Source organism: Oncorhynchus kisutch, linkage group LG4, assembly GCF_002021735.2.
Source record: "Oncorhynchus kisutch isolate 150728-3 linkage group LG4, Okis_V2, whole genome shotgun sequence".
In the NCBI taxonomy this organism is placed as follows: Eukaryota; Metazoa; Chordata; class Actinopteri; order Salmoniformes; family Salmonidae; genus Oncorhynchus; species Oncorhynchus kisutch.
The window spans coordinates 9,565,232-9,591,548 of record NC_034177.2 but is presented as its reverse complement, the minus strand read 5'-3'; the positions used below and the strand labels follow the sequence as shown (position 1 = coordinate 9,591,548).

Sequence of the window (26,317 nt, the reverse complement as noted above, 5' to 3'; positions counted from 1 at the left end):
TAAGAAAAAAAACTAAAACAGGTATTTGAACTAGAAAAATATGTTTTTACAAACTAAAACCACAATGGAACTGAGCTTTTTTTAATTATTATTTATAATTCAAATAAAAAGTTTACCCCAAAACAGCTTGATACTTTGTTTTAATTAACAATATTCAAAACAAACCATACAGACAATTCTACAAAGAATACAAAAATATTCATTTTCACCAACATCAGTGATCAAATAGAGCTGATCTATTCCAAAATCACACATCAACAGAACAGAAACATAGAACTGGGTGTGTGCATAGGGAACTGGGTGTGTGCATAGGGAACTGGGTGTGTGCATAGGGAACTGGGTGTGTGCATAGGGAACTGGGTGTGTGTGGATATTTTTTTAATTGAGGACATCTCTTCAGTGGCAGGTTATATGAAGCCCTGTATGTAATCGTTATAGTCGCTGTGGAAACCCTCCCTGTGGGACTGTTGTTGCGTGCGAGGGTGGTGGGATGTCTCTGAACTGGAGGTATATCTGCAGTGGAGGGGGAAGAGGAAGCTGTCGGACCACAGCTGTCTGCATCAGAACCACTGAACCTAACTCTTCCCTGACTCGCAGCCTGCAGAGGTGAGAGAGAGATGGCACACACTCTATACACACACACACACACACACACAAACACAATTATTACTCATCTGTTGACATTTTTCCATGTGTGTGCGCATGTCACTCTTAGTTGTGTGCATATTATCCAGTGGTTGAATGCCCTTATTTTAAGTCAGTCTGGATAAGACGTTCTTCAGCTAAATGCAAAAAAAAATCATATTTGTACGTGTGTCTTACCGTGATGTGGCCTCCAGGTGCTCTCCTTTCGGGGTAGCAGTATCTCCTTTAGTGGGTGAGAGAGAGTCGACCAATTGACAAACTGGAGGAAGTAATTCAAAACCTCACTGTCTGCCTTCCTCAGGGCGTAAGGTCTCTGCAACAGTAGGGAGGGCTCCAGGCCTGCCTGAAGTAGCGTGGGCAACCAGTAGGAAGCATGGCATACCATGTCGAGCGCCTCACACACCAGCCCACGCAACTCTTCTGGACTGAGTGGCCTGTTGCTCTGCTGCTCTGGCCTAGAGCAGAGCGAGATGGTCCTACTTAGCTGATCTGGTCTGGGGATGCTCCTTTGTTGTAAGACATACTGCAGCACATCGGATTTGCACATGGCCAGAATGTAGAGCCATTCCCGCCCGGTCAAAGTGGCCCCTGCGGCTACCAGCAAGCGTGCCGAATCGCTAAAGGGCTGGGAGGATGTGCAATTCAAGGCCAGGGTGAAGGCGAGCGGCGATGTGGTGTCTGAGCTGAAGAGGGAGCTACAGTCCTGGGCGTCTGGGCTGAAGCCGGCCCTCAGCAGCAGATCTATACAGTGGCTGTGATTGTTCTTCAGAGCAGAGTACAGCGGACTCAACTCACCCTCTCCACGGTCACACACCCGGTGTGTGACAGCAATCAGCCTGGCCAGGATAGTGTTGTGGCCGAACTCGGCAGCTGCGTGGATGGGGAGCTGTGGCCAGTTGTTGGAACAAGACAGATTTGGGTTGGCATTGTGGTCCAGAAGAATCTCCACACAGCCCTCGTGGCCCTCCTGTGATGCAATCAGCAGCGGTGTTGCCAAGTCTGACGCCTGGGCGTTCACATTGGCACCTACAACCCCAACATGTAAACAACATACAATGTTTATACAGTGACTTAAAGGCCCAATGCAGCCATTTTTATATCAATATCAAATCATTTCTGAGTAACAATTAAGTACCTTACTGTATAAGGTGCATTCACACTGCATTTCAGCCCAGGGCTAAGGGAGATTTTGGCCCTGGTCTAAGCAAGTGTTCAGACTTGCGCATTGTAAAGTGGGCTAGCGCCAACATTACCCCAGGGCTAGCTGGCTCTGGGCCGGAGCAGGGTTAGCACTGACTTTTTGTGGCTAGCCCCAGAAACATGGTGCCAAAATAGCCCGTGTGAAACGAGGTCATGAACAGCGCATAGAATTCACTGTCCAATCACAATAACTGCACTTTCACTTAATTAGCACATGCTCGTGATGCGTTCTGCACGCTATATTAATAAGTACATTTATAATATTTCATCCAGCCATATGCAGACAAAAACATGAAATACTTTAATCTGTGCAAAAACATTGGTTGTTATGGCCATTTTCTATTGTCATTTAATTGGATATATCCATGATAATAATAATATTGTTGCATGATTTCGCCTGGACCAGAAATGTTCATGTCTCTTTCCTTCATAGCATTCTCTGTACAGGGGCAAGATCGCATTTCGAAAGTGAAACATTGTTGCCGAGGTCAGACAGGCAGACTGCAAGGTTTATACAAACCATCACTTTTGGAAATCAAATGCTAGAAGCAGGAGGAGTTCAAATGCTAGGCTACAAGCAGGAGGAGTTCAAATGCTAGGCTACAAGCAGGAGGACTTCAAATGCTAGGCTACAAGTAGGAGGAGTTCAAATGCTAGGCTAGAAGCAGGAGGACCACAAATGCTAGGCTACAAGTAGGAGGAGTTCAAATGCTAGGCTAGAAGCAGGAGGACCACAAATGCTAGGCTACAAGTAGGAGGACTTCAAATGCTAGGCTATAAGCAGGAGGAAATCAAATGCTAGGCTACAAGTAGGAGGAGTTCAAATGCTAGGCTACAAGTAGGAGGAGTTCAAAGGCTAGGCTACAAGTAGGAGGAGTTCAAATGCTAGGCTACAAGCAGGAGGACTTCAAATGCTAGGCTAGAAGCAGGAGGACTTCATGTGTTAATAAATGTCTTCTTGTTTATAACATTGGTTGCGTGGCAGAGAGAGAATGTTGGTCGCCCGTTAGCCCAGGGTTAAAAAATGGTTGTGTGAACACAGGATAAGCTAGCCCATGGCCAGTCTCGCCTGAGGATACGAACAATGCAGTGTGAAAGCGTCTCTAGATTTCCATTTAAAAATGGGCAAAAATGGCTTTTTAGCAACAATAAACAACCTCGAGCAATAATTTTGTTAGGGCTGTCGGAGTGGTCTATGTGGGGAAGGTAAAATTGAAAACTAGCTGTAATCGGCAGTTTTGGAACTTTTTGTTATTGGTCTAATAACCAATTTACTGTATAGTGTATAGTGACGTCACCATGGAAAGCCGCAACTCTCCATGGGTGACCATGCAAACCTGCTGATTAGAAGGTCCTGTGTAGATTGTATTTATAACCAGCAACTATCAGGAAATAACACATTCAATTTTTACACGTTTTTACGGTGCTTGTTTCATCAGCCGTGGTACAATATGATATAAAACACAGAGAAAAAAATAACAGAATTTTGACTGAACTGGGCCTTTTTTTAAATAAATATATATATAAAATAAAATAATAATCAGAAAGCGCACACAGATATGTACCTGCGTCAGCGAGGATCTGGAGACACTGCTTTTGTCCGTACTGTGCAGCCACAAACAGGGGAGTGATCATGTGATCGTCAAACACCTCCAGGCGACACACGCCCACCAGGATACGCACAATGTCACTGTGACCTTTATAGGCAGCCTGATGAAGGCAAGTCCAGCAGGAGGCCGTGTGTGTTCCGTTAACCTCTGCCCCTTTCCGCACCAGCAACTCCACGATATCTGTGTGCCCGCAGTCTACTGCTACACACACACACACACACTTTTAATAAGACCTATAACACAGTTCAAGTGTTTTGTCTATGTGGGTGTGCCTTACCTGCGTAGAGAGGGCAGGACAGGTCATTGGTTGGCTGGTTGATGTCAGCGTGTGCTCTGAGGAGGAGCTTGACCACGGCCAGGTGTCTGCGTTGCACGGCCAGGTACAACGCCGACTCACCCTCATGTGTCAGAGAGCCCACGTAGGCACGGCAACCACTGGAGGCTCCTTCTGAAGGAAGGGCCAATGGAAAGAGGAGCCAAGGAGGTTAGTGAAGGATCCACTTTTAGAATATTGAAATGCCCCTTTTAGGTGCCCTGTTCAGATAGGCTATATTTAAATTAATTGAAAACCCATCTCTTCCCTTTCACTAATTGGAAAAGACTTGACAGGAGGATGCTCATCATTAGGTTGCAGTGGAGGCTGGCTCATAATAATGGCTGAAATGGAGTCAGTGGGAATGGTATCAACCACATCGTACTATAATGGAACGGTATCATCCACATCGTTGATGTGTATGATACTAATCAATTGACTCGATGCCAGCCGCCACTGTTAGGTTGGGTTTTCACTTGGTCAGTTCCTTCGGATCAGAGCAATGAAGGAGGTGGATTTATTTTATTTTCACAAAGAGACATAGAATTATAGAGATGGTTCCCTTCTCTCAACTCAAACCTTACCGGCAGCCTTAAGTAGCTGGTTTACACATACGATGGTTCCGGCGGCTGCAGCCTCGTGGAGGGCGTTCCAGCCACGGTTATCCCTGCTGTCCACACTGCAGCCTCTCTGGATCAGTAAGCTCACACGCCTGACATTGCTCTCGCGTGCTGCCACGGCAAGGCTGGACACCGTGTCGCTGTAACACTCAGTAAAGTCCATCCTCCTTACCTCTCATCTGAACGACTCTGACAAAAAAAGACACGGATATAATAGGCCTATGAGTAACGAGAGGCGACGGAGAGAGGGATGAAAGAACACATTGGTGGGATCAGAAGAGGAGGTCCACTTAATAGTCTGGACCTAGATCAGTGTGTGCTCTTTTCAACTCCGTTGCTGTCATTATCGAGACAAATAATGAGTTGGGGTGATGGCACAAACGGATTGGCATGCAAACCAATTTCAATAGTCTAATATATTAACCTGTATGTATAATGTTAGCTATCGTTACTTCTCTCTAGCTACTAGAAGTAGCCAAAATCCTCTAGTGGTGATCCTGGCTAAGCTAACGGAAGTAATAGGCTTGTAAGACTGCATGTTTAGTCGACAGAAGTGTGGTTGGCTATCAAAATTATTCTTATGCTGCTACAATTTCTATTAGGACGTATTAATTCAATAAGATAGCAGTTTAGCTACCTTTTCTCGTCTTCTCAGCTGTTTGCAACATCTGCAAAACACCCGCGTTGAATCACTTCCGTACACACTATCATTGGACTAAAAGTGAAAACCGCCCATCCAGGGGCCGACTCTTTTCTCTGTATATATCAATGATGTTGCTCTTGCTGCGGGCGATTCCCTGATCCACCCCTACGCAGACGACACCATTCTATATACTTCCGGCCCGTCCTTGGACACTGTGCTATCTAACCTCCAAACGAGCTTCAATGCCATACAACACTCCTTCCGTGGCCTCCAACTGCTCTTAAACGCTAGTAAAACCAAATGCATGCTTTTCAACCGTTCGCTGCCTGCACCCGCCGCCTGACCAGCATCACCACCCTGGATGGTTCCGACCTTGAATATGTGGACATCTATAAGTACCTAGGTGTCTGGCTAGACTGTAAACTCTCCTTCCAGACTCATATCAAACATCTCCAATCGAAAATCAAGTCAAGAGTCGGCTTTCTATTCCGCAACAAAGCCTCCTTCACTCACGCCGCCAAACTTACCCTAGTAAAACGGACTATCCTACCGATCCTCGACTTCGGCGATGTCATCTACAAAATTGCTTCCAACACTCTACTCAGCAAACTGGATGCAGTTTATCACAGTGCCATCCGTTTTGTCACTAAAGCACCTTATACCACCCACCACTGCGACTTGTATGCTCTAGTCGGCTGGCCCTCGCTACATATTCGTCGCCAGACCCACTGGCTCCAGGTCATCTACAAGTCCATGCTAGGTAAAGCTCTGCCTTATCTCAGTTTACTGGTCACGATGGCAACACCCATCCGTAGCACGCGCTCCAGCAGGTGTATCTCACTGATCATCCCTAAAGCCAACACCTCATTTGGCCGCCTTTCGTTCCAGTTCTCTGCTGCCTGTGACTGGAACGAATTGCAAAAATCGCTGAAGTTGGAGACTTTTATCTCCCTCACCAACTTCAAACATCTGCTATCTGAGCAGCTAACCGATCGCTGCAGCTGTACATAGTCTATCGGTAAATAGCCCACCCATTTTTACCTACTTCATCCCCATACTGTTTTTATTTATTTACTTTTCTGCTCTTTTGCACACCAATATCTCTACCTGTACATGACATCTGATCATTTATCACTCCAGTGTTAATCTGCAAAATTTTAATTATTCACCTACCTCCTCATGCCTTTTGCACACAATGTATATAGACTCACCTTTTTTTTCCTACTGTGTTGACTTGTTAATTGTTTACTCCATGTGTAACTCTGTTGTCTGTTCACACTGCTATGCTTTATCTTGGCCAGATTGCAGTTGCAAATGAGAACTTGTTCTCAACTAGCCTACCTGGTTAAATAAAGGTGAAATAAATAGAAAAAAATATTTAAAAAAAGAGAATCAGGGAGGTACAGATGATAACTTGTTTCATCAAGACATTTATTGTGAAATCAGTATTTACAAGATTTAAAAGAACACCTGTGGAAAGCACATGTATTTTAATAAACATTACTATTCATGTGAAATCTTGATCGAAACCATTTATTACAGTGGTTCAGGGTGTGCACTGAAACAGCTTCAATCAACACTGGATGTAAGGCAAGTACGTCATCCTCTCATAGAAATATGTACACACAGCACTTTTTATTTACCCAAAAGATTGGAGGATACCTGTATTGTTTTATCATGATTTTCAGTACGGCGGTCACTGTTTCAGTAGAGGGTCTCAAAGTACACCAGGGAAGCTCTGTTGCCCACAATTCCACTGTAGCACTGTATGGCAGCCATCTTAGCTTGCCTATATGACAACTCTCAGATACAAAATGGAGGGGAAAATTAATTTAACCTCCGAAAACAAAAGGAGGGGACAGAGCGGTGTTCTTTTACTCATTTCCTGCCAGGACGTCCTTTTCCACCCTTCATCCCTCCTCTTCCACCCTTAAATCCTCCTCCTCCACCACCTCTGCCTTTTCCTTTGCCCCCCCCTCCTTTCCCCTTCCCTCCTTTCTTGCCCCCTCTCTCGCGCTGCTCTTTCCTCTGCATGCCTCTCATGTCCTTCTTCATGCGGCCGTCCACCACTTTGAACTGGCCCTTGACACCGCCCGGACGACGAACCCTCTTGGTACCAGAGCCCTTCTTGGCCACGACGTACGTGATCTCCCTCTTCTCCTTACCAAGACCCGCCTTCTTATAGATACTAAAAAACAGAGAGAGAGAAGAGACTTTAGTAAGTAAAGTAAAATGTTGGTGGTACATGTCACTGCCAGAGGTAGAGTAAAGTGGTAGTTTATTTAGCTAGCCACAGGTGTAGTAAAGTCCTACTGTAATGGGACATGTCACTGCCAGAGATGTAGCCGTGTAAATGGTTGTGGTACATGTCGTCGCAGAGGTTTTGATGGTGTAAAGTTGCATTTGTACCTCTTTAGCTGGGCCATCTTCTCCCTTTCACCAATGTCCACTGTGTTGACCACGGCCTCCGCCTTCTTCTTGGCTGACTCCATCTTCTTCAGCATCTGTCACACCAAATATAAACAAAGGTCACATACTGTACCCAGCATCCTCCATCTTTACACCCCGTCTCCCACCTTTTTACCCAGCATCCTCCATCTTTACACCCCGTCTCCCACCTTTTTACCCAGCATCCTCCATCTTTACACCCCGTCTCCCACCTTTTTACCCAGCATCCTCCATCTTTACACCCCGTCTCCCACCTTTTTACCCAGCATCCTCCATCTTTACACCCCGTCTCCCACCTTTTTACCCAACATCCTCCATCTTTACACCCCGTCTCCCACCTTTTTACCCAGCATCCTCCATCTTTACACCCCGTCTCCCACCTTTTTACCCAGCATCCTCCATCTTTACACCCCGTCTCCCACCTTTTTACCCAGCATCCTCCATCTTTACACCCCGTCTCCCACCTTTTTACCCAGCATCCTCCATCTTTACACCCCGTCTCCCACCTTTTTACCCAGCATCCTCCATCTTTACACCCCGTCTCCCACCTTTTTACCCAGCATCCTCCATCTTTACACCCCGTCTCCCACCTTTTTACCCAGCATCCTCCATCTTTACACCCAGTCTCCCACCTTTTTACCCAGCATCCTCCATCTTTACACCCCGTCTCCCACCTTTTTACCCAGCATCCTCCATCTTTACACCCCGTCTCCCACCTTTTTACCCAGCATCCTCCATCTTTACACCCCGTCTCCCACCTTTTTACCCAGCATCCTCCATCTTTACACCCAGTCTCCCACCTTTTTACCCAGCATCCTCCATCTTTACACCCCGTCTCCCACCTTTTTACCCAGCATCCTCCATCTTTACACCCCGTCTCCCACCTTTTTACCCAACATCCTCCTCTACCCTCATTCCCCCGTCTCCCACCTTTTTACCCAGCATCCTCCTCTACCCTCATTCCCCAGTCTCCCACCTTTTTACCCAGCATCCTCCATCTTTACACCCCGTCTCCCACCTTTTTACCCAGCATCCTCCTCTACCCTCATTCCCCAGTCTCCCACCTTTTTACCCAGCATCCTCCATCTTTACACCCCGTCTCCCACCTTTTTACCCAGCATCCTCCATCTTTACACCCAGTCTCCCACCTTTTTACCCAGCATCCTCCATCTTTACACCCCGTCTCCCACCTTTTTACCCAGCATCCTCCATCTTTACACCCCGTCTCCCACCTTTTTACCCAACATCCTCCATCTTTACACCCCGTCTCCCACCTTTTTACCCAACATCCTCCATCTTTACACCCCGTCTCCCACCTTTTTACCCAGCATCCTCCTCTACCCTCATTCCCCAGTCTCCCACCTTTTTACCCAACATCCTCCTCTACCCTCATTCCCCCGTCTCCCACCTTTTTACCCAACATCCTCCTCTACCCTCATTCCCCAGTCTCCCACCTTTTTACCCAGCATCCTCCTCTACCCTCATTCCCCAGTCTCCCACCTTTTTACCCAGCATCCTCCTCTACCCTCATTCCCCAGTCTCCCACCTTTTTACCCAGCATCCTCCTCTACCCTCATTCCCCAGTCTCCCACCTTTTTACCCAGCATCCTCCTCTACCCTCATTCCCCAGTCTCCCACCTTTTTACCCAACATCCTCCTCTACCCTCATTCCCCAGTCTCCCACCTTTTTACCCAGCATCCTCCTCTACCCTCATTCCCCAGTCTCCCACCTTTTTACCCAACATCCTCCTCTACCCTCATTCCCCAGTCTCCCACCTTTTTACCCAGCATCCTCCTCTACCCTCATTCCCCAGTCTCCCACCTTTTTACCCAGAATCCTCCTCTACCCTCATTCCCCAGTCTCCCACCTTTTTACCCAACATCCTCCTCTACCCTCATTCCCCAGTCTCCCACCTTTTTACCCAGCATCCTCCTCTACCCTCATTCCCCAGTCTCCCACCTTTTTACCCAGCATCCTCCTCTACCCTCATTCCCCAGTCTCCCACCTTTTTACCCAACATCCTCCTCTACCCTCATTCCCCAGTCTCCCACCTTTTTACCCAGCATCCTCCTCTACCCTCATTCCCCAGTCTCCCACCTTTTTACCCAACATCCTCCTCTACCCTCATTCCCCAGTCTCCCACCTTTTTACCCAGCATCCTCCTCTACCCTCATTCCCCAGTCTCCCACCTTTTTACCCAGAATCCTCCTCTACCCTCATTCCCCAGTCTCCCACCTTTTTACCCAGAATCCTCCTCTACCCTCATTCCCCAGTCTCCCACCTTTTTACCCAGCATCCTCCTCTACCCTCATTCCCCAGTCTCCCACCTTTTTACCCAGAATCCTCCTCTACCCTCATTCCCCAGTCTCCCACCTTTTTACCCAACATCCTCCTCTACCCTCATTCCCCCGTCTCCCACCTTTTTACCCAGCATCCTCCTCTACCCTCATTCCCCAGTCTCCCACCTTTTTACCCAACATCCTCCTCTACCCTCATTCCCCAGTCTCCCACCTTTTTACCCAACATCCTCCTCTACCCTCATTCCCCCGTCTCCCACCTTTTTACCCAACATCCTCCTCTACCCTCATTCCCCAGTCTCCCACCTTTTTACCCAACATCCTCCTCTACCCTCATTCCCCAGTCTCCCACCTTTTTACCCAACATCCTCCTCTACCCTCATTCCCGTCTCCCTTCCATTTCTCTTCATAATATTATCTTTCCCCCTCTACTTCTACCCTCATTCCCCCATCTCCCTTCCATTTTTCTTCATAATATTATCTTTCCCCCTCTACTTCTACCCTCATTCCCCCCCATCTCTCTCTCGCTCTCTTACCCTCCTCTTCTTCCTGGCCTTGGCCTCAGCCACTCTTTTAATGGGCCTGGCGTTGATCTCCTTCCATTTTGCCTTGTACTCCTCCACCATCTCCTTGGTGACGGGGATAGGCTTATTCCGGTGTTTCTTCTCGTCATCCACGAACCACTCGGGCACCTCGCACTGGTCCTCCGAGCTGGCAAACCTGAACACATACATCGTCACACAGAAATAATACATTGCATGGCTAAATAAGTAGTATCATTAGTGAACACACACACAGAGAGAGAGAGAGAGAGAGTAATCAGCTAATCTTGCCTGTGGAAGGAGCCGTCAACCAGGTCCCTTGATCTCTTCTTGGAGGTCGCGATCTGACAGCCCAGGGCCAAACCCTCTGCATTCATGATGCGAGCACGCTTGCCTGGGGGGAAACACACACCGCTTAAAATCTTGCCATTGGTCTAAACAGTCACTCTAAGGCCCGCACCCTAGACATGTTCTCTTTACTCACTGGTGCTCTCCACTGGCACCACCTGGAAGTCGTCGCCGTCTTCGTCTCCTTGGATACCACCAGACCCTTTAGCCTTCATCTGAGCGATACTCCTGTAGAACACACACGTTTCCACTTTTAGATGATCGGGGAAAGTGCATCTTGTGGTCATAAGCCAAGTCATAATGTCTACCAGCATTACCACTGTTGGAATCGGTCAAATAGAAGACTGTGCAATCTAATATTAATCTCAAATCAAAGAATTCCTCCAATCATTTTTCAATCTGTTCGCTATCAGAATCCTACAAAATTATTGAAAAGGTATTTTGTTAACAATATGACAGAATGGGACAAAAGTTCTAGTCTATTCTTTAATAAGTCATGTGACACGAGTCCTGACTTCTCATCGTCCTCGTCACTGCTGTTGTCATCATCAGAGTAGCTGTCGCTGTCCCCCTCTGCCCCAGCTTCCTGTGAAGGCCCCGCCTCTTCCCCCTCGGGCTGGGCCGTATCAGGCTCCTCTGGGGTTTTCCTCTTCTTCCCCTTGGCTGGAGACACAACAAAAAGTGTTACAAAAAGTTCATCCAACACTCATCTCTCACTACGGACGAATCTCAGTCTAAAGTGGACTCTTCCCTTTTACCTACGCTGGGCTGAAAGCAATATGGTGGACATCTACTGGGAATCTCCACCTATCAAACAGGAGAGGAGGAAGACACTTTATTGCGATGCTGTACTCATCCTGTACCTGTAGGGTCCTTGTTCTGTAGCATCTGTGTCTGCCGCAGCTCGCTCGCTGCATCTCCGTCCAGATCCAGTTCAGCGAAGATGTCCTGTGTGAGTCAGAAAGTCACATCATAAGGTCAGAGATGAGAGAACCAAGGGTACTATAAAAGTACTCCATGTGCATGAGGAAGTCTGTTAGTGGGTGGACGCGTACAGCGTGTTGTGTGTCGGTGAGCATGTATGTGTGGGTGGGTCAGTGAGTGTGTGTGGGTTTGTGTGGGTGGGTACATCGTGTTGTGTGTGGGTGACTGTGTGTGAGTACAGCGTGTTGTGTGTGAGTGGGTGACTGTGTGAGTACAGCGTGTTGTGGGTGACTGTGTGTGAGTACAGCATGTTGTGTGTGTGGGTGGGTGACTGTGTGTACTACAGACCTTGCTGAACCACATGCTGGTCTCACGGTCCCTCTTCTCCTCCTTTCCCTCCAGCTCCACTATCAGTCCACTCCCTTCTTCCTCCTCCTCCTCCTCCTCCACATTGAAGGACACTCTGCAACACACACCAAGCATTGAAAAAAAAAACAATTGTAACATTGCAACAGCAGTTTTGCCAACATTTTTATGAAGTTATTATAGTTAAAAGTGGATTGAGTAGAAGTCATTTAATGTGTGAAGTTAAAGGGAATGCCCTGAGTGTCAAAAGCAGTGATACAGATAGATGCAGAGAGACAGAGACTGAGTGAAATACGTACTTTTTCTTGGTGGCCTTGTCCTTGGCCATCTCCTTCTGTTTCTCTATGATCTCATCCAAGTCGTCATCGTCCAGGTCAGAGACCAGGGAGACCTCGTCACTGTCACCGTCGTCAGAGAAGTATAGGTCCTCCTCCCCTTCCACCATAGCATCAGCTAACTTCATGTCCCCCTTGGTGATCTCACACAGAGCCTAGGAGAGGGACGGAATGAGGGGAAAAGGTGAAGCTTTTCACAATCATGAGAAATAAAACAAGAACGACCTTTCTAAAAATCTATTCAAAACCATGTCCGTGGTCAAGTGGTGTGTGTATGTGCATGCATATCTCTGTGTTACCGCGGCCTTGTTAATGGTAACGAGGGAGAACATGGAGCAGTCGTTGCCATCTGCGATGGAGACTCCCGGCAGGTCCATCTTCAGTGCCACCCTCTCCCTCTGCTTCCTTCTCTCCTTCAGAAGCTTCTTCTTCTTCCTGGTTGGCACAACACACCAGCACGCACGTCAGATATAGCACATCTGTGATATCATAACTCCTCCCACCCCCCCCTTAAAAATCAGGAAGCAGTTGCCATCAGGCCGTAGACTCAGGTCTCTACCTCTCAGGACCAAGACACCAGTTTTGTGCCAGCATCAGTAAGGCTTTTTAATGAACATTGATTCTTGGGACTTGTGTATTGTATCTGTAATGTGTGATTAGTGAAGTTATTCTGTATTGATCCATCAAATCCCATTGTTGGTATATGCATTAGAGAGCATAAAGTTGAGCAGTTGAGTCTAGACTTACCGTCTCAGCTCTGCCACCTCCTCAGTATAAAGACTTACTGTCTCAGCTCTGCCACCTCCTCAGTATAAAGACTTACCGTCTCAGCTCTGCCACCTCCTCAGTATAAAGACTTACCGTCTCAGCTCTGCCACCTCCTCAGTATAAAGACTTATCGTCTCAGCTCTGCCACCTCCTCAGTATAAAGACTTACCGTCTCAGCTCTGCCACCTCCTCAGTATAAAGACTTACCGTCTCAGCTCTGCCACCTCCTCGGCTTTCAGCTCGGCAAGTTTCTGCTCCATCTCTTCCTCCTCCAACTCGGCCTCTTCTTCCTTCTTTTCAGACACCGTCATTTTCTTTTTCTCCTTCTCCTCTTTCTTCTCTTCTTTCTTCTCCTCTGCATCGCTCGCCTCCTCACCTGAACTCAGTCTGCAGACAAGCACAACAATAAAGGCCAATGTTATTGATGCCTACTGCTCTATATAATGGGATGTGCAACTTCAAATAATAGTAATTTAGAACCTGACATACCTCATTCCTTTGTAAAAGACATTCTTGTCTACCAAAATCAGGCCCAATCCCTAGATAAGCAAATCATGATACTCTCGTGTGTTCAGACTGGATGGGTGTAAAACAATATGGAGGGAACAAACAGAAGACCAGGTGCAGTCGGTACCTACCTGGATCTGTTCTACTAGGGGCCTTAGGTAGTCACAGGGGTTTCAATCTGGACTGGGAGTCACGGGGTTTCAATCTGGACTGGGAGTCACGGGGTTTCAATCTGGACTGGGAGTCACGGGGTTTCAATCTGGACTGGGAGTCACGGGGTTTCAATCTGGACTGGGAGTCACGGGGTTTCAATCTGGACTGGGAGTCACGGGGTTTCAATCTGGACTGGGAGTCACGGGGTTTCAATCTGGACTGGGAGTCACGGGGTTTCAATCTGGACTGGGAGTCACGGGGTTTCAATCTGGACTGGGAGTCACGGGGTTTCAATCTGGACTGGGAGTCACGGGGTTTCAATCTGGACTGGGAGTCACGGGGTTTCAATCTGGACTGGGAGTCACGGGGGTTCAATCTGGACTGGGAGTCACGGGGGTTCAATCTGGACTGGGAGTCACGGGGGTTCAATCCGGACTGGGAGTCACGGGGGTTCAATCCGGACTGGGAGTCACGGGGTTCAATCTGGACTGGGAGTCACGGGGGTTCAATCCGGACTGGGAGTCACGGGGGTTCAATCCGGACTGGGAGTCACGGGGTTTCAATCTGGACTGGGAGTCACGGGGGTTCAATCCGGACTGGGAGTCACGGGGGTTCAATCTGGACTGGGAGTCTCTCTCAATAGAACTTGCTGTAGATATAAAGATTAAGGAATGTTTAAAAGGATTCTTACTTGATGTCCTCATCCAGCTGCTTGGCCTCATCCTTTAGCTTCTTAGCCAGGTATCTCCTCAGCTTGGACCTCCAGTTCAGCAGCAGACTGAGGACACACACATACATACACAGGGTCAGAGGGCAAAGGTCATTGGAGAGTCCCATAGGAGGGCCGACGGCAAGACTTGAGTTGCAGCACATATTTGGGTCTATAAGAAAACACTTTATGAAGTCAGTGTATTGTTATCATTACAGTATAACAATCTCATTGGCTTACCGGAGCTCCTTGCGGCCCAGAACCTTGATGTCACGGCAACACTCTATGACCTCGTCAGAGGTGGCCTCGTGAGACTCCAAATCAGGGTTGTCAAAATTGATCTGGAGGGACACCCCAATAAAAACAATATTAATATCTGCTCAGAGACAGAAATGCTATCGTAGCTAAATGTGGTTTAGCTAGCCAGCAAGTTAACTTGCTATCAATGCTGACTGCCATTGTAAAGTTCTGTATGATGCTTCTCACCTCGTTGGCTTTGCTCAGGAAGTCCACAGGGTTGTCAGCCTTGAGGAAGGCGGTTGCTGAGAAGGTGTGATACAGGGTCAGATCACCATCTGTGTATCCCTCTGCCTGAAACACAGCATGAATGAATGAAGCCACTAAAATATACAGTCTGTTCATTCATAAGACTTCACTGTAAAGAATTACACACAGGTGCACACACACACCTTCGGTTTCTTCAGAGGGACCAGGTCTTTGATAGCCTTGGCTTGAACCTCCACCTCTTTGAAAGCATGTTTGGGGTCGAAGAACTTGTTGTCAATTTTGTCTGGGGCCAGGTAGCCTGAAATGGAATGAAGTCCCATCCTCAGTTACTCAACAAGACCAACATTTACCACAATAAACCCAAAGTATATATTTCTCAATTTACTCTAGATACCTGGTGCTAAAGAACAGGGTGGAGTCAATTCCATGTCAATTCAGGAAGTGAATAGGAATTCCAATCAGAACGGAAAAATCCTCAATGAAAATCAATGGCACTTCTCACTTTTCCAACTCTGCTATAGAGAGTCGGGGTGAACCAACCCACCTTGGCAGATGACGAAGATCTCAGCAGACTCGTTTCTGGAGGCCTGGGGCTTGGTAGCCTGCACCTTCTTGAAGAACTGCTGGAAGATCCACAGCAGTGGCTGGTAGTCTTTGGAGCGGAACACCTTGGTGACAAACGTGCCTCCTTTGGCCAGAAAGTCACACGCCAGCTTCAGAGCCATCAGGGTCAGATGAGCTGGTAGGGTGAGAGGAGGGTTCGAGTAAAGACAAAGATTGTGTTCTGCTCCTCGACACCGATTTATTACCTTCGAATTTCATTAATTTACTGTTAATCTATTACGCATTTCTACTGTACAAATGTTATGAGAGTGAACATGCCATATAGCTGATGGACGGACAAACGTGGTGTTAAGCTTATTCCCTCTCAGTTTACATATAAAGCTGTTATCAGTGCATTACTTACCCTGAGAGAAGGCATCATGCACCCAGTTGGCTCCAACATTTGGAGCTCCGTCGTTTAGGACCACGTCCACCTTCCATGTCTGGAGCTCCTTCCTCAGAGCCTGGCCAAAACAACATTTACATCAAACACTGTCCTCTTTGGACTAAAAGTTGTCACAATTTGGTGATGTATGATGAAGTTACCAACGCATATAACAGTGCATCGGAGAATACTGTCCGAGAACATTCAATGGGAGTTATGTCAACACTGTACTGTGATGAACTACATTAAAACACCATCCTGTTATGGATAAATAACACTCACTCATTTGACCTCTGACCTACCTGCCGGCATTTCTCTGTGGTGATGTCCTCTGTCAGGGCGACCACGTTGGGGATAGATTTGATTGGGACCAAGTCGACACCTTTGGAGATAGGAACGCAATGACATCATCAACTAACTATAACAGCACTGCAACAGGGATTTATTTTTTTAAGATGTCGGCTAAGTATTATGGAACACAGTAGTCGGTATATGTTAGAGGTATATGTTATAGGTGCCTGAGACGAGGTTTGACTCACCAATAATAAGACTGGAGACAGGCATAAACTTGGACGCCACCTGTAACCTATGGGTATGGGTATGACAGAGAGAAAAAATATTGACAAAAATAATAAATAAAACAAGATACGACAATTATTTCATAGGCCTACTACAGCACATGTTGATGTTTAACATATCAAATAGCATGCTAAAGTAAGACTTGACAGTCAGTAGCGTATGATAGTATATTGAGATCATGTGACACGCGATGCAGATAGCTACTGTACCCACCAACCACCCGGAGCAGCGCACAAGTCCACCAGAGCCCTGGCTTTCTGTAAGAACTGGAATTTTCGGTTCAGCTGAATAAGCTTGAAGGAAGAACGTGAACGATATCCTGAGGGAGAGGAGAGCGAGAGTATTACACATATATAACCAGACAATGTCATTTCTACATTACTAGCCAGCTGTTTTCAATGCTACACGATCCAGCTGGCTTCAACTATCAGTATCACAATAATGAGAAGCCAATTAGCTACATTATCTCTCTAGATAGTTATGATCTTGAATATTGATGGCTATATGATCAAGGGAACCCAATCCCTGATGAGCAACAATAGCTAGGTAGCTAACGTTACATATACATTATCTGTTTAAACTCAAAAGCACACAGTACAACTAGCTTACTGTTTAGCTACTGTATTAATTAACTTGGACTTGATTTAGCTAGCCCATTTAAATTAGGCTAATAGCACGATGAGTTATCTGCGTTTATAGATCTTACCCGTTTCCTTTGCTAAGTGGTAGAATTTATCTTTTCTGGTCTTTCCAACTTTGAGTTTCTTCCCCATGTTTGCTGGTGTTGTTGATCGCTTATTATTTAAATTGTGATTCCTTTGGAATATTACGATTTACAAATTACCGAAGCAGATTACCAACCACCTCCATGAAAACATAACACGTGTGGCTTCTATGCGCATGAAATGTACGTCACATATAAGTTTGAAGCCTGGAAACTTTATTGAACCAATGACTACAACAGACCGTGGAACAGACAGATACATTCATTGCAACTATAAAATAATGTGAGAAACGTACTGCTTGGATTCTTTACCTACGATAGAAATAAGTCGAAACAATTTTATGTAATTCATTTCATTATTCTTTTGGCCATATTTCATATTCACAAATGTACATTTACAAAAAAAACACCACTTGTTCTTACCTTACAAAAATAACTATATTTTAAGACAACTAAATATTCTACCAACAAAAAAGCTGTTCGACTTATGAGTGTGTGTATGCCCCTTGAGGTGTAATGTGATATTGTACCCCCTAGCCCAAATGTCCTTTGTATATTCTTTATATATACTTGTGTTCCCCCATGTACTTCTTGTATTGATATGTTGTTAATTAAAAAAATATATAATAATACTAAAAAAAAATATATAAATTATATACATTACCAGTCAAAAGTTTGGACACACCTCCTCATTCAAAGGTTTTTCTTTATTTTTACAATTTTCTACATTTTAGAATAATAGTGAAGACATCAAAACGATGAAATAACACTTATGGAATCATATAGTAACCAAAAAAGTGTTAAACAAATCTAAATATATTTTATATTTGAGATTCTTCAATGTAGCCACCCTTTGCACACAAAGCTGTCATCAAAGCAAAGGTTGGCTACTTTGAAGAATCTCAAATATAAAATATATTTTGATTTGTTTAACACTTTTTTGGTTAGTACATGATTCCATATGTGTCATTCCATAGTTTTGATGTCTTCACAATTATTCTACAATGTAGAAAATAGTTTTAAAAAATAAAGAAAAACCCTTGAATGAGTAGTTGTGTCCAAACTTTTGACTGGTACTAATATATATATATATATAATATAATGTAGGCACAGTTTCTAAACCCAAAGGCTCAACTTTGCAAGACTTTCGGAAACGCTTGCAAACATCAAACAGACCAGGCCTGGGTTTGGGGTTTGAGAATTTAAAATTCTTCCTTAGTTGTTAATTTTCTTGAAATCTAAAGGCATAACCAGTGGTGTAAAGTACTTAAGTAAAAATACATGAAAGTACTACTTAAGTGTTTTACTTGACAATTTATATTTTTGCCAACTTTTACTTTTACTTCACTACATTCCAATATAAAATTACGTACTTTTTACTCCATATATTTTCCCTGACACCCAAAGTACTCCTTACATTTTGAATGTTTAGCAGGACATACTTTTTTTCTAATTCACACACTTAGAGAACATCCCTGGTCATTCCTACTGCCTCTGATCTGTCAGACTCACTTAACACATGCTTTGTTTGTAATTAATGTCTGTGTTGGAGTGTGCCCCCGGCTATCCATAAATTAAATAAAACAAGAAAATTGTGCCATCTGGTTTGCTTTATATAATGAATTTGAAAAGATTCATACTTTTACCTTTGATACTTAAGTATATTTTATCAATTACATTTACTTTTGAGACCTAAGTATATTTCAAACCAAATCCTTTTATACTTTTACTCAAGTAGTATTTCACTGCGTCACTTTCACTTTTACTCGAGTCATTTTCTATTAAGGGATCTTTACTCAAGTATGACAATTGGGTGCATTTTCCACCACTGGGCATAACCTAGATTCGAGCCAATGTCTTAAGTAGTTGAACATGTTATTACGCCAACCTTGTGAACGTGACAAACTGACAGGTTTTCATTTTCGTCAAAAACAACTTATATCGAAGGAGTACGGTTGAGTTGACCGCCAGCACATGCGCAATTCGGCGGGAGACTTCCGTGACCCGATGATGTGTTCCAATTATTTATATACACACTAGATACGTTTTGAGAGCGGTGTTTTTAGTCTACGTGCCTCCATTTTATCACTCCCTCACCGGTGTAAAATATTTTGGAAGCAAAAAAAAATGAATTTATTAATGTCTACATTTGTGTTTGCCACGTGTATTATATTACAGACATCTTAATGTATACTCTAAAATTATATTATGTGAGCTAAGAGTACAAATAAAAATATATAACTATATTTAAACATTAGAGATTACTAATGTTACTGTCCCCACTACAACAAACAAATACTTAAATGCATGTGATTTTGTCCTTGAAATATTTCATCGGAATAGTGTAGAATTCCTTTCATTCCATTGGAGGACTGCTCCTACTGAGGAGTGGCAATAACGTTGACGGGTTGTTTCAAAGCCTCTCAATGGCCAATACATAGCAGCTATCCAGGTTTTATATACAGTAAGTACCTCATTGGTTTTCATGCATGAGTTTAGCCACCCAACATCGCCGACAAGTGTGATCAGGGATTTCTATTGGAGAAGCAGTTTTAGCCTATCTTCATACTGTACTGTCTTTGATGTAGGCATTTTTATGTAAAGCGTGTCAACATACTTATCAGTTGATTAAAAAAATTCACAGTTCATTATTTTTTTTATTGTGATTCAATTAGTTGTCAGTTTTCTTTTTGTGTTAGAATTTTAGATGCTATTCAAAGCTATGTATGTGCTTGACAAAATTGAATTCTATAACAAAAATAAAATAACAGGTTATTATTATTATTTGCAGGCAGCATACCACCCTGCATACTACTGCTGGCTTGCTTCTGAAGCAAAGCAGGGTTGGTCCTGGTCAGTTCCTGGATGGGAGACCAGATGCTGCTGGAAGTGGTGTTGGAGGGCCAGTAGGAGGCACTCTTTCCTCTGGTCTAAAAAAATCCCAATGCCCCAGGGCAGTGTAGGGTGCTGTCTTTCGGCTGGAACGTTAAACGGGTGTCCTGACTCTCTGAGGTCATTAAAGATCCCATGGCTCTTATTGTAAGAGTAGGGGTATTAACCCTGGTGTCCTGGTTAAATTCCTAATCTGGCCCTCAAACCATCATGGTCACCTAATAATCCCCAGTTTACGATTGGCTTGTTCATCCCCCTGTAACTATTCCCCAGGTCGTTGCTGCAAATGAGGATGTGTTCTCAGTCAACTTACCTGGAAAAATAAAAACAATTATTGTAATAACAAAGACTAAAGACTCCAATAATGTTTCAGTTTTCTTTATGAATGATTCCTTTGTCACATTTTATATTTAATTTTCACCCAACCAATCCTTTCAACATCTCAAAATGTGTATCTCCAGCAATATAGACATTTTACATTTTAATGTAGGCAACATCTCTACCTTATACAGTATTTGGTCTGCTTGGCCTTCAATACAAAGGACGATGAAATAGATAAATGCATACTTTTTTTTATGACATTGGGTAAAAATGAGGTATCCTCTTAAACAAAAGACTGAGGGGAAGTTTGAATCCCAGACCAGTAGCACAGGACAATACTGTTGTTGTTGAGGGTGCTCAGAAGGTTCGGTTTCTGGAGCGTGTGTTGATCAGTCCAAGCACAGAGAAAGCACTTGCTGAAGCCGTCACCAAAATGATGGCCCGGTAAATACAATAATGCCTAATGTAACGTCATTCAATTATATGCGTATGGTGGTGGAGAGGACAATACCTTATTGACTATACCAGTGTATATTGATTGTATGTAGTGATAAGGGCTAGAATGACCTTGTATACATTGGAAAAAAGGAGAGAGTAATGCCATATGTCCAAATTGTAAGTCTCAGAGGAATACATAAGTATACAGCAATATGGTGGAAACTCCACCTGCCCTGTAAGAATTGGGCAGAGAGAGAGAGAGAGAGAGAGAGAGAGAGAGAGAGAGAGAGAGAGAGAGAGAGAGAGAGAGAGAGAGAGAGAGAGAGAGAGAGAGAGAGAGAGAGAGAGAGAGAGAGAGAGAGAGAGAGAGAGAGAGAGAGAGAGAGAGAGAGAGAGAGAGAGAGAGAGAGAGAGAGAGAGAGAGAGAGAGAGAGAGAGAGAGAAAAAATACAGTGCATACACAGGAAGAAAGACACAGGAAGAGTGAGAGGAAGAGATAAAGAAGGAGTAAAATACCTGGCTGCAGCCTGACTCTCATCTACAGGAAGGAGGCAATATTCAGGGGGCGTGAAGCATTAGCATTATTAAATTTCAGTTATTAGTGGTTGAAATTCAATCAAACTTGTGTTGATAAATGTGGAATTTAATGAATCCCACCCTTTGAAAATGCTGATTAAATTCACAAAGGGCTATACTCTTGATGTAAGATAAGTGTCATTTAATTCAAATGTTTTAAGCAGATTGTGCATTGGAAGCGTTTATATTCTGCAGCATCAAGTACGACACATACAACACTGATACAAAACATATACGACACACATACGACATACAGTACCAGTCAAAAGTTTGGATACTCTGCCTTGATGACAGCTTTGCACACTCTTGGCATTCTCTCAACCAGATTCCTGAGGTAGACACCTGGAATGTCCATATTATGGCAAGAACAGCTCAAAGAAGCAAAGAGAAACGACAGTTCATTATTACTTTAACACAGGAAGGTCAGTCAATATGGAAAAAGTCAAGAACTTTGAGAGTTTCTTTAAGTGCAGTCACAAAAATCATCAAGTGCTATGATGAAACTGGCTCTCATGAGGACCGACAGGAAAGGAAGACCCAGAGCAATGGACATTAAATCAGTGGAAATCTGTCCTTTAGTCTGTCCTTTAGTCCAAATGTGAGACTTTTGGTTCAAACCGCCATGTCTTTGTGAGACACAGAGTAGGTGAATGGATGATCTGTGCATGTGTGGTTCCCACTGTGAAGCATGGAGGAGGAGGTGTGATGGTGTGGGGGTGCTTTGCTGGTGACACTGTCAGTGATTTATTTAGAATTCTGTTGGAAAAGCTGGTTGAAAGAATGCCAAGAGTGTGCAAAGCTATCATCAAGGCAATGGGTGGTTACTTTGAAGAATATAAAATATATTTTGATTTGTTTAACACTTTTTTTGTTATTATAGGATTCCATATGTGTTATTTCATAGTTTGGATGTGTTCAGTTTTATTCTACAATGTAGAAAACAGTAAAAAAAAATAAAAAAAACCTTGAATGAGCAGGTGTATCCAAACTTTTGACTGGTACTGTATGTGCACATGACAAATACACTTTTAAACATGAGACTTGAAAGACACATACGACATATTCTAACTCAAGTTAGGATTTAGTCTCATGTCAACACTGCTTTCACTGACCAACAGGTGTCAAATTGATGATGTAACCGTCTCCCAGGTACAGAGCCCAGTGCTGATAGGCTGGTCTTAAGATCTCAATGAGGTCACCGGGCTGGGGGGTCCCTGGGGGGGGGTCAAGATGGTCAAGGTCATTAGTGGCCATCTATAGGGGGAGGAAGTGATCAACAATGTGGATATTGCCTGCATTTACAATCAATATACTATTATTTAGTATCTACACCAGTTGAAAGAGTTTACAATTTACACATTTACACTGACAACATGTGCATAAAACACAGCAGTGTCTGTCACTACTGCTACTGGTTTAAATTATAAATCAATCAAAACTGTATTTAGTGAGTGCACATTTATTTGTATTTTTTTCGGCATCCGAAAATACTTTTCTTATGTATAGACTTTGTGTAGAGAATGGCAGTTGCACACTCTACGGTCAATTAATTTAAAACGAAGTCAGTCGTCAAGGGAATCAACTTGAAATGTTTAAATAATATAATTGTGTACATCCATATATGGTTACATCTCCCAACCTGCACCATCTAGCTGAGCTTTAAAAGATAAAAAAATAATCATATACATATTGTTATTTGTCACAGATGTAGGCTAACAGTGAAATGTTTACCTACAGGTCCTTTCCCAACAATGCTTTACCTAGAAGGTCAACAGGGTCATAGACATAGAGTAGACGCAGATATTGTATAGGCCTACATACTGTATTATTCATGCATTACAATAAAAAATACAATTGTGAGGTGAAAATAAGAAACTTTCAACACACAAAACAATACTCACAGTAAAGGTTGCGTTTTTTTCTATCCATCCCACATCATGCTTCCACAAATTCTGAAAACAGAAACATTAATGAAACTACGTCACCCCTCCCTCCCTCCCTCCCTCCCTCCCTCCCTCCCTCCCTCCCTCCCTCCCTCCCTCCACCCTCTGTTTGAGATACCCTATAGTTCTCTTTGTGCTATTGACTGCATGCATGCTGTGCACTATAACTCCGCTATACCCAAATGGAATTTCAATAACAACCATTCTCTGAAGGTTCAATCGATAAAAAGGAAAAGTGAGATAGACCTAAGTCTACTTGGATTTTCATGTTTTTTTTTATGGTAATATTATACTTTCAAGGTAGGAACACTAATTTCATAGAGAGAGTGTGCTGGAGAACAGGGTACAATGTAGAGAGCAAAGGTCACACACATACAATAAACACACACACACAGACAATACACACAAGCTATTGTGTGTATAGAAGCACAAGCATTTCGCTACACTCGCATTAACATCTGCTAACCATGTGTATGTGACAAATAAAATTTGATTTGATTTGATTTGATTTGTGCCACACACAGTCACAATAGCACCTACATAATAGAGAAACGGACAGGAAAAGAGTTTGTCACGACTGAAAATAGACTTTGACTTTGACATCTAAATGACTCCATTAGAAAACTAGAGACAATAAAGTCTCTAGTACCATACAGTACCAGTCAAACTTTTGACTGGTACTGTATGTGCACATGACAAATACACTTTTAAACATGAGACTTGAAAGACACATACGACATATTCTAACTCAAGTTAGGATTTAGTCTCATGTCAACACTGCTTTCACTGACCAACAGGTGTCAAATTGATGATGTAACCGTCTCCCAGGTACAGAGCCCAGTGCTGATAGGCTGGTCTTAAGATCTCAATGAGGTCACCGGGCTGGGGGGTCCCTGGGGGGGGTCAAGATGGTCAAGGTCATTAGTGGCCATCTATAGGGGGAGGAAGTGATCAACAATGTGGATATTGCCTGCATTTACATTTGTGCCACACACAGTCACAATAGCACCTACATAATAGATAAACGGACAGGAAAAGAGTTTGTCACGACTGAAAATAGACTTTGACTTTGACATCTAAATGTGTAAAAGTCACAGTTCAATAACATATTTGTGACTCCATTAGAAAACTAGAGACAATAAAGTCCAATAGAAAACATGTAAAGGGGAGATAGACAATGTCCATTCATTTGTATTCTGCCACACAGAGAATAATCTCTTGAGTTCACCTGGCATGTGATGAAATCGCTATCATCCTGGGGGAGCTATGTATTAATTAATAATATCATTAATTAATAAGTCAAGTCTGAAGCTACAGTATGTGGTGGAAAATTAAATAACTAAATTATCAAACACATCAATATTTTACTACTTCAACTTTAGCTACTTGACATCATTTAATAGAGGTCCTATTTGCCAATAGTTTAAGTATGTGCTTTAGTTAAGTATAGCTAAACTACTATTCAAATGAATACAACGACTTGAGGCAATACTTACTCAAATACCAACACCCTTTTCTTCCTCTCCATTTTAGCGTTCCACGATTTAACGTTATATCCGCACCGTTTGAAAGTCAAATGAGAAAAATCATTGAATCCAAGTCCTTAAAATGGTCGGTTGTCTGAGAGAAAATCCAATTTATTCGGATTATAGTCACTCAGATTGCATGGCCAAAAAATGTAAGTGTTGCTTGAGGTCCTACGGGTAGGTAGTGTTTCATGTATCGACTTAGACAAATGATGACAGTCACCGGGTTACCGCCATCCACAGGCCACTGATGCTAGAAGGCGATGACTTCGGCAGCAGCACTGGCAGCGTTGATTCAGGTCATTGCTATCTGGGATCATTGGGACGTCCATACCCCCTAAACCCAAACCTTAACCCCTATCCTTACCCATCCCCCAACCAAACCATAACCATTCCTTAACCATAACCCGTACATTTACCATTGTAAACTTCAATGGGGTAGGGACGTCCCAAGGATTCTGATTGCACGGACCGTTCTTTCATGTATCAATTTGTAAAATGAAGAATGCCTTGATATTATGTAGTATTGATGACTGACTAGGCCTGCAGCACATCATCACTGGCATGGAAATGATTAACATAATTACAATTTGTGGCTTGATGATTAAAAGGTCAATCATTTTCGTGAGCCTTAAATATTTTTTCCTGTTATGCATTATCATGTCTGTTTTGAATAGGCTATAATGTAATTCCAATTGACATTTTTTTCTTGAGTAAAACATTAATTCTTCAACAGAGGGCAGCATAGCCTACCTGCCTGTATTTGTTTTCTTTAGACTATGTCGTCAGTGATATTTAATCGGGCAAAACTTGATATAGGCTACAAAATGAAAGATGTTACCCATGGACATAAAGACAATTAGTTTAACTATGGCCACACGTCTCATTCACATCTCATTTTCAAACATAGCCGATGGAAGTATTATTCTCGGCATACTGCAGTCACGTTCAACATTAAGTTGAACATATTCATATGGATACATTCCAGCCGTTTGTAGTCTTGGCTTTTATTGATCAGTTTAATATGATTGTTGTTGCACCATGAATACAAAGTCTATCGTACTGTAGTAGACATTTGTTTCCACGATTTCAGTTTTACTAATTTAAGTTGATGAAAAAGAGGTGCAGCGCAAATTTGCTTTCCGTTTCAATTTCATTGAAACAGCTCTGCTTCCTCGGGCTTTAATCTTACAAAACCGGTCCTCTTTATGAATAGTCTCACCCAATGTGGTATTTTAACATTCTCTCTGAGCAAACTAGTTATTGGACAAGATTAATCATAACATAGCTATTTAACTATTCATAATCCAGTGAACCACATCTGGACAACATTTCATGTAGTCAGTGGTATTAGGCAAAACGTGATATTGTAGGCTACTAAATGACAGATTCAA

General features: G+C 43.5%; 2 protein-coding genes and 1 long non-coding RNA gene across 5 annotated transcripts; all 3 read right to left on the bottom strand.

The window, feature by feature from the left end:
* Positions 1-71: 71 nt before the first annotated feature.
* On the bottom strand, positions 72-5,335 carry asb3 (ankyrin repeat and SOCS box containing 3). 3 transcript variants are annotated; one of them, XM_020473423.2, is made up of 6 exons: positions 5,026-5,224; positions 4,353-4,577; positions 3,733-3,900; positions 3,411-3,656; positions 823-1,671; positions 72-629 (listed from the first exon to the last, which is right to left on the bottom strand). In XM_020473423.2, the coding sequence occupies exons 2-6, from the start codon at positions 4,549-4,551 to the stop codon at positions 433-435; spliced, it is 1,659 nt and encodes a 552-aa protein (XP_020329012.1). In that variant the 5' UTR covers positions 4,552-4,577; positions 5,026-5,224; the 3' UTR covers positions 72-432. The 3 variants fall into 3 exon arrangements, with proteins under 3 accessions (XP_020329012.1, XP_020329011.1, XP_020329013.1); XM_020473422.2 differs by having other exon boundaries at positions 122-629; positions 3,733-3,903; positions 5,026-5,335; XM_020473424.2 differs by having other exon boundaries at positions 122-629; positions 3,411-3,653; positions 3,733-3,903; positions 5,026-5,335.
* A 1,097-nt stretch (positions 5,336-6,432) lies between these two features.
* Positions 6,433-17,416, bottom strand: ftsj3 (FtsJ RNA 2'-O-methyltransferase 3). The gene is made up of 21 exons (XM_020473412.2): positions 17,210-17,416; positions 16,717-16,822; positions 16,464-16,510; positions 16,227-16,306; positions 15,904-16,003; positions 15,481-15,675; positions 15,119-15,234; positions 14,916-15,020; positions 14,670-14,770; positions 14,412-14,498; positions 13,268-13,447; positions 12,592-12,727; positions 12,257-12,447; positions 11,940-12,054; positions 11,531-11,615; positions 11,183-11,330; positions 10,804-10,895; positions 10,611-10,713; positions 10,314-10,497; positions 7,441-7,535; positions 6,433-7,219 (listed from the first exon to the last, which is right to left on the bottom strand). The coding sequence occupies exons 1-21, from the start codon at positions 17,274-17,276 to the stop codon at positions 6,910-6,912; spliced, it is 2,643 nt and encodes an 880-aa protein (XP_020329001.1). The 5' UTR covers positions 17,277-17,416; the 3' UTR covers positions 6,433-6,909.
* A 4,960-nt stretch (positions 17,417-22,376) lies between these two features.
* Positions 22,377-25,180, bottom strand: LOC116373383 (uncharacterized). The gene is made up of 4 exons (XR_004209552.1): positions 24,894-25,180; positions 24,189-24,329; positions 23,356-23,406; positions 22,377-22,668 (listed from the first exon to the last, which is right to left on the bottom strand). It is a non-coding gene; the product is annotated as an uncharacterized LOC116373383 (long non-coding RNA).
* Between the last annotated feature and the right edge of the window lie 1,137 nt (positions 25,181-26,317).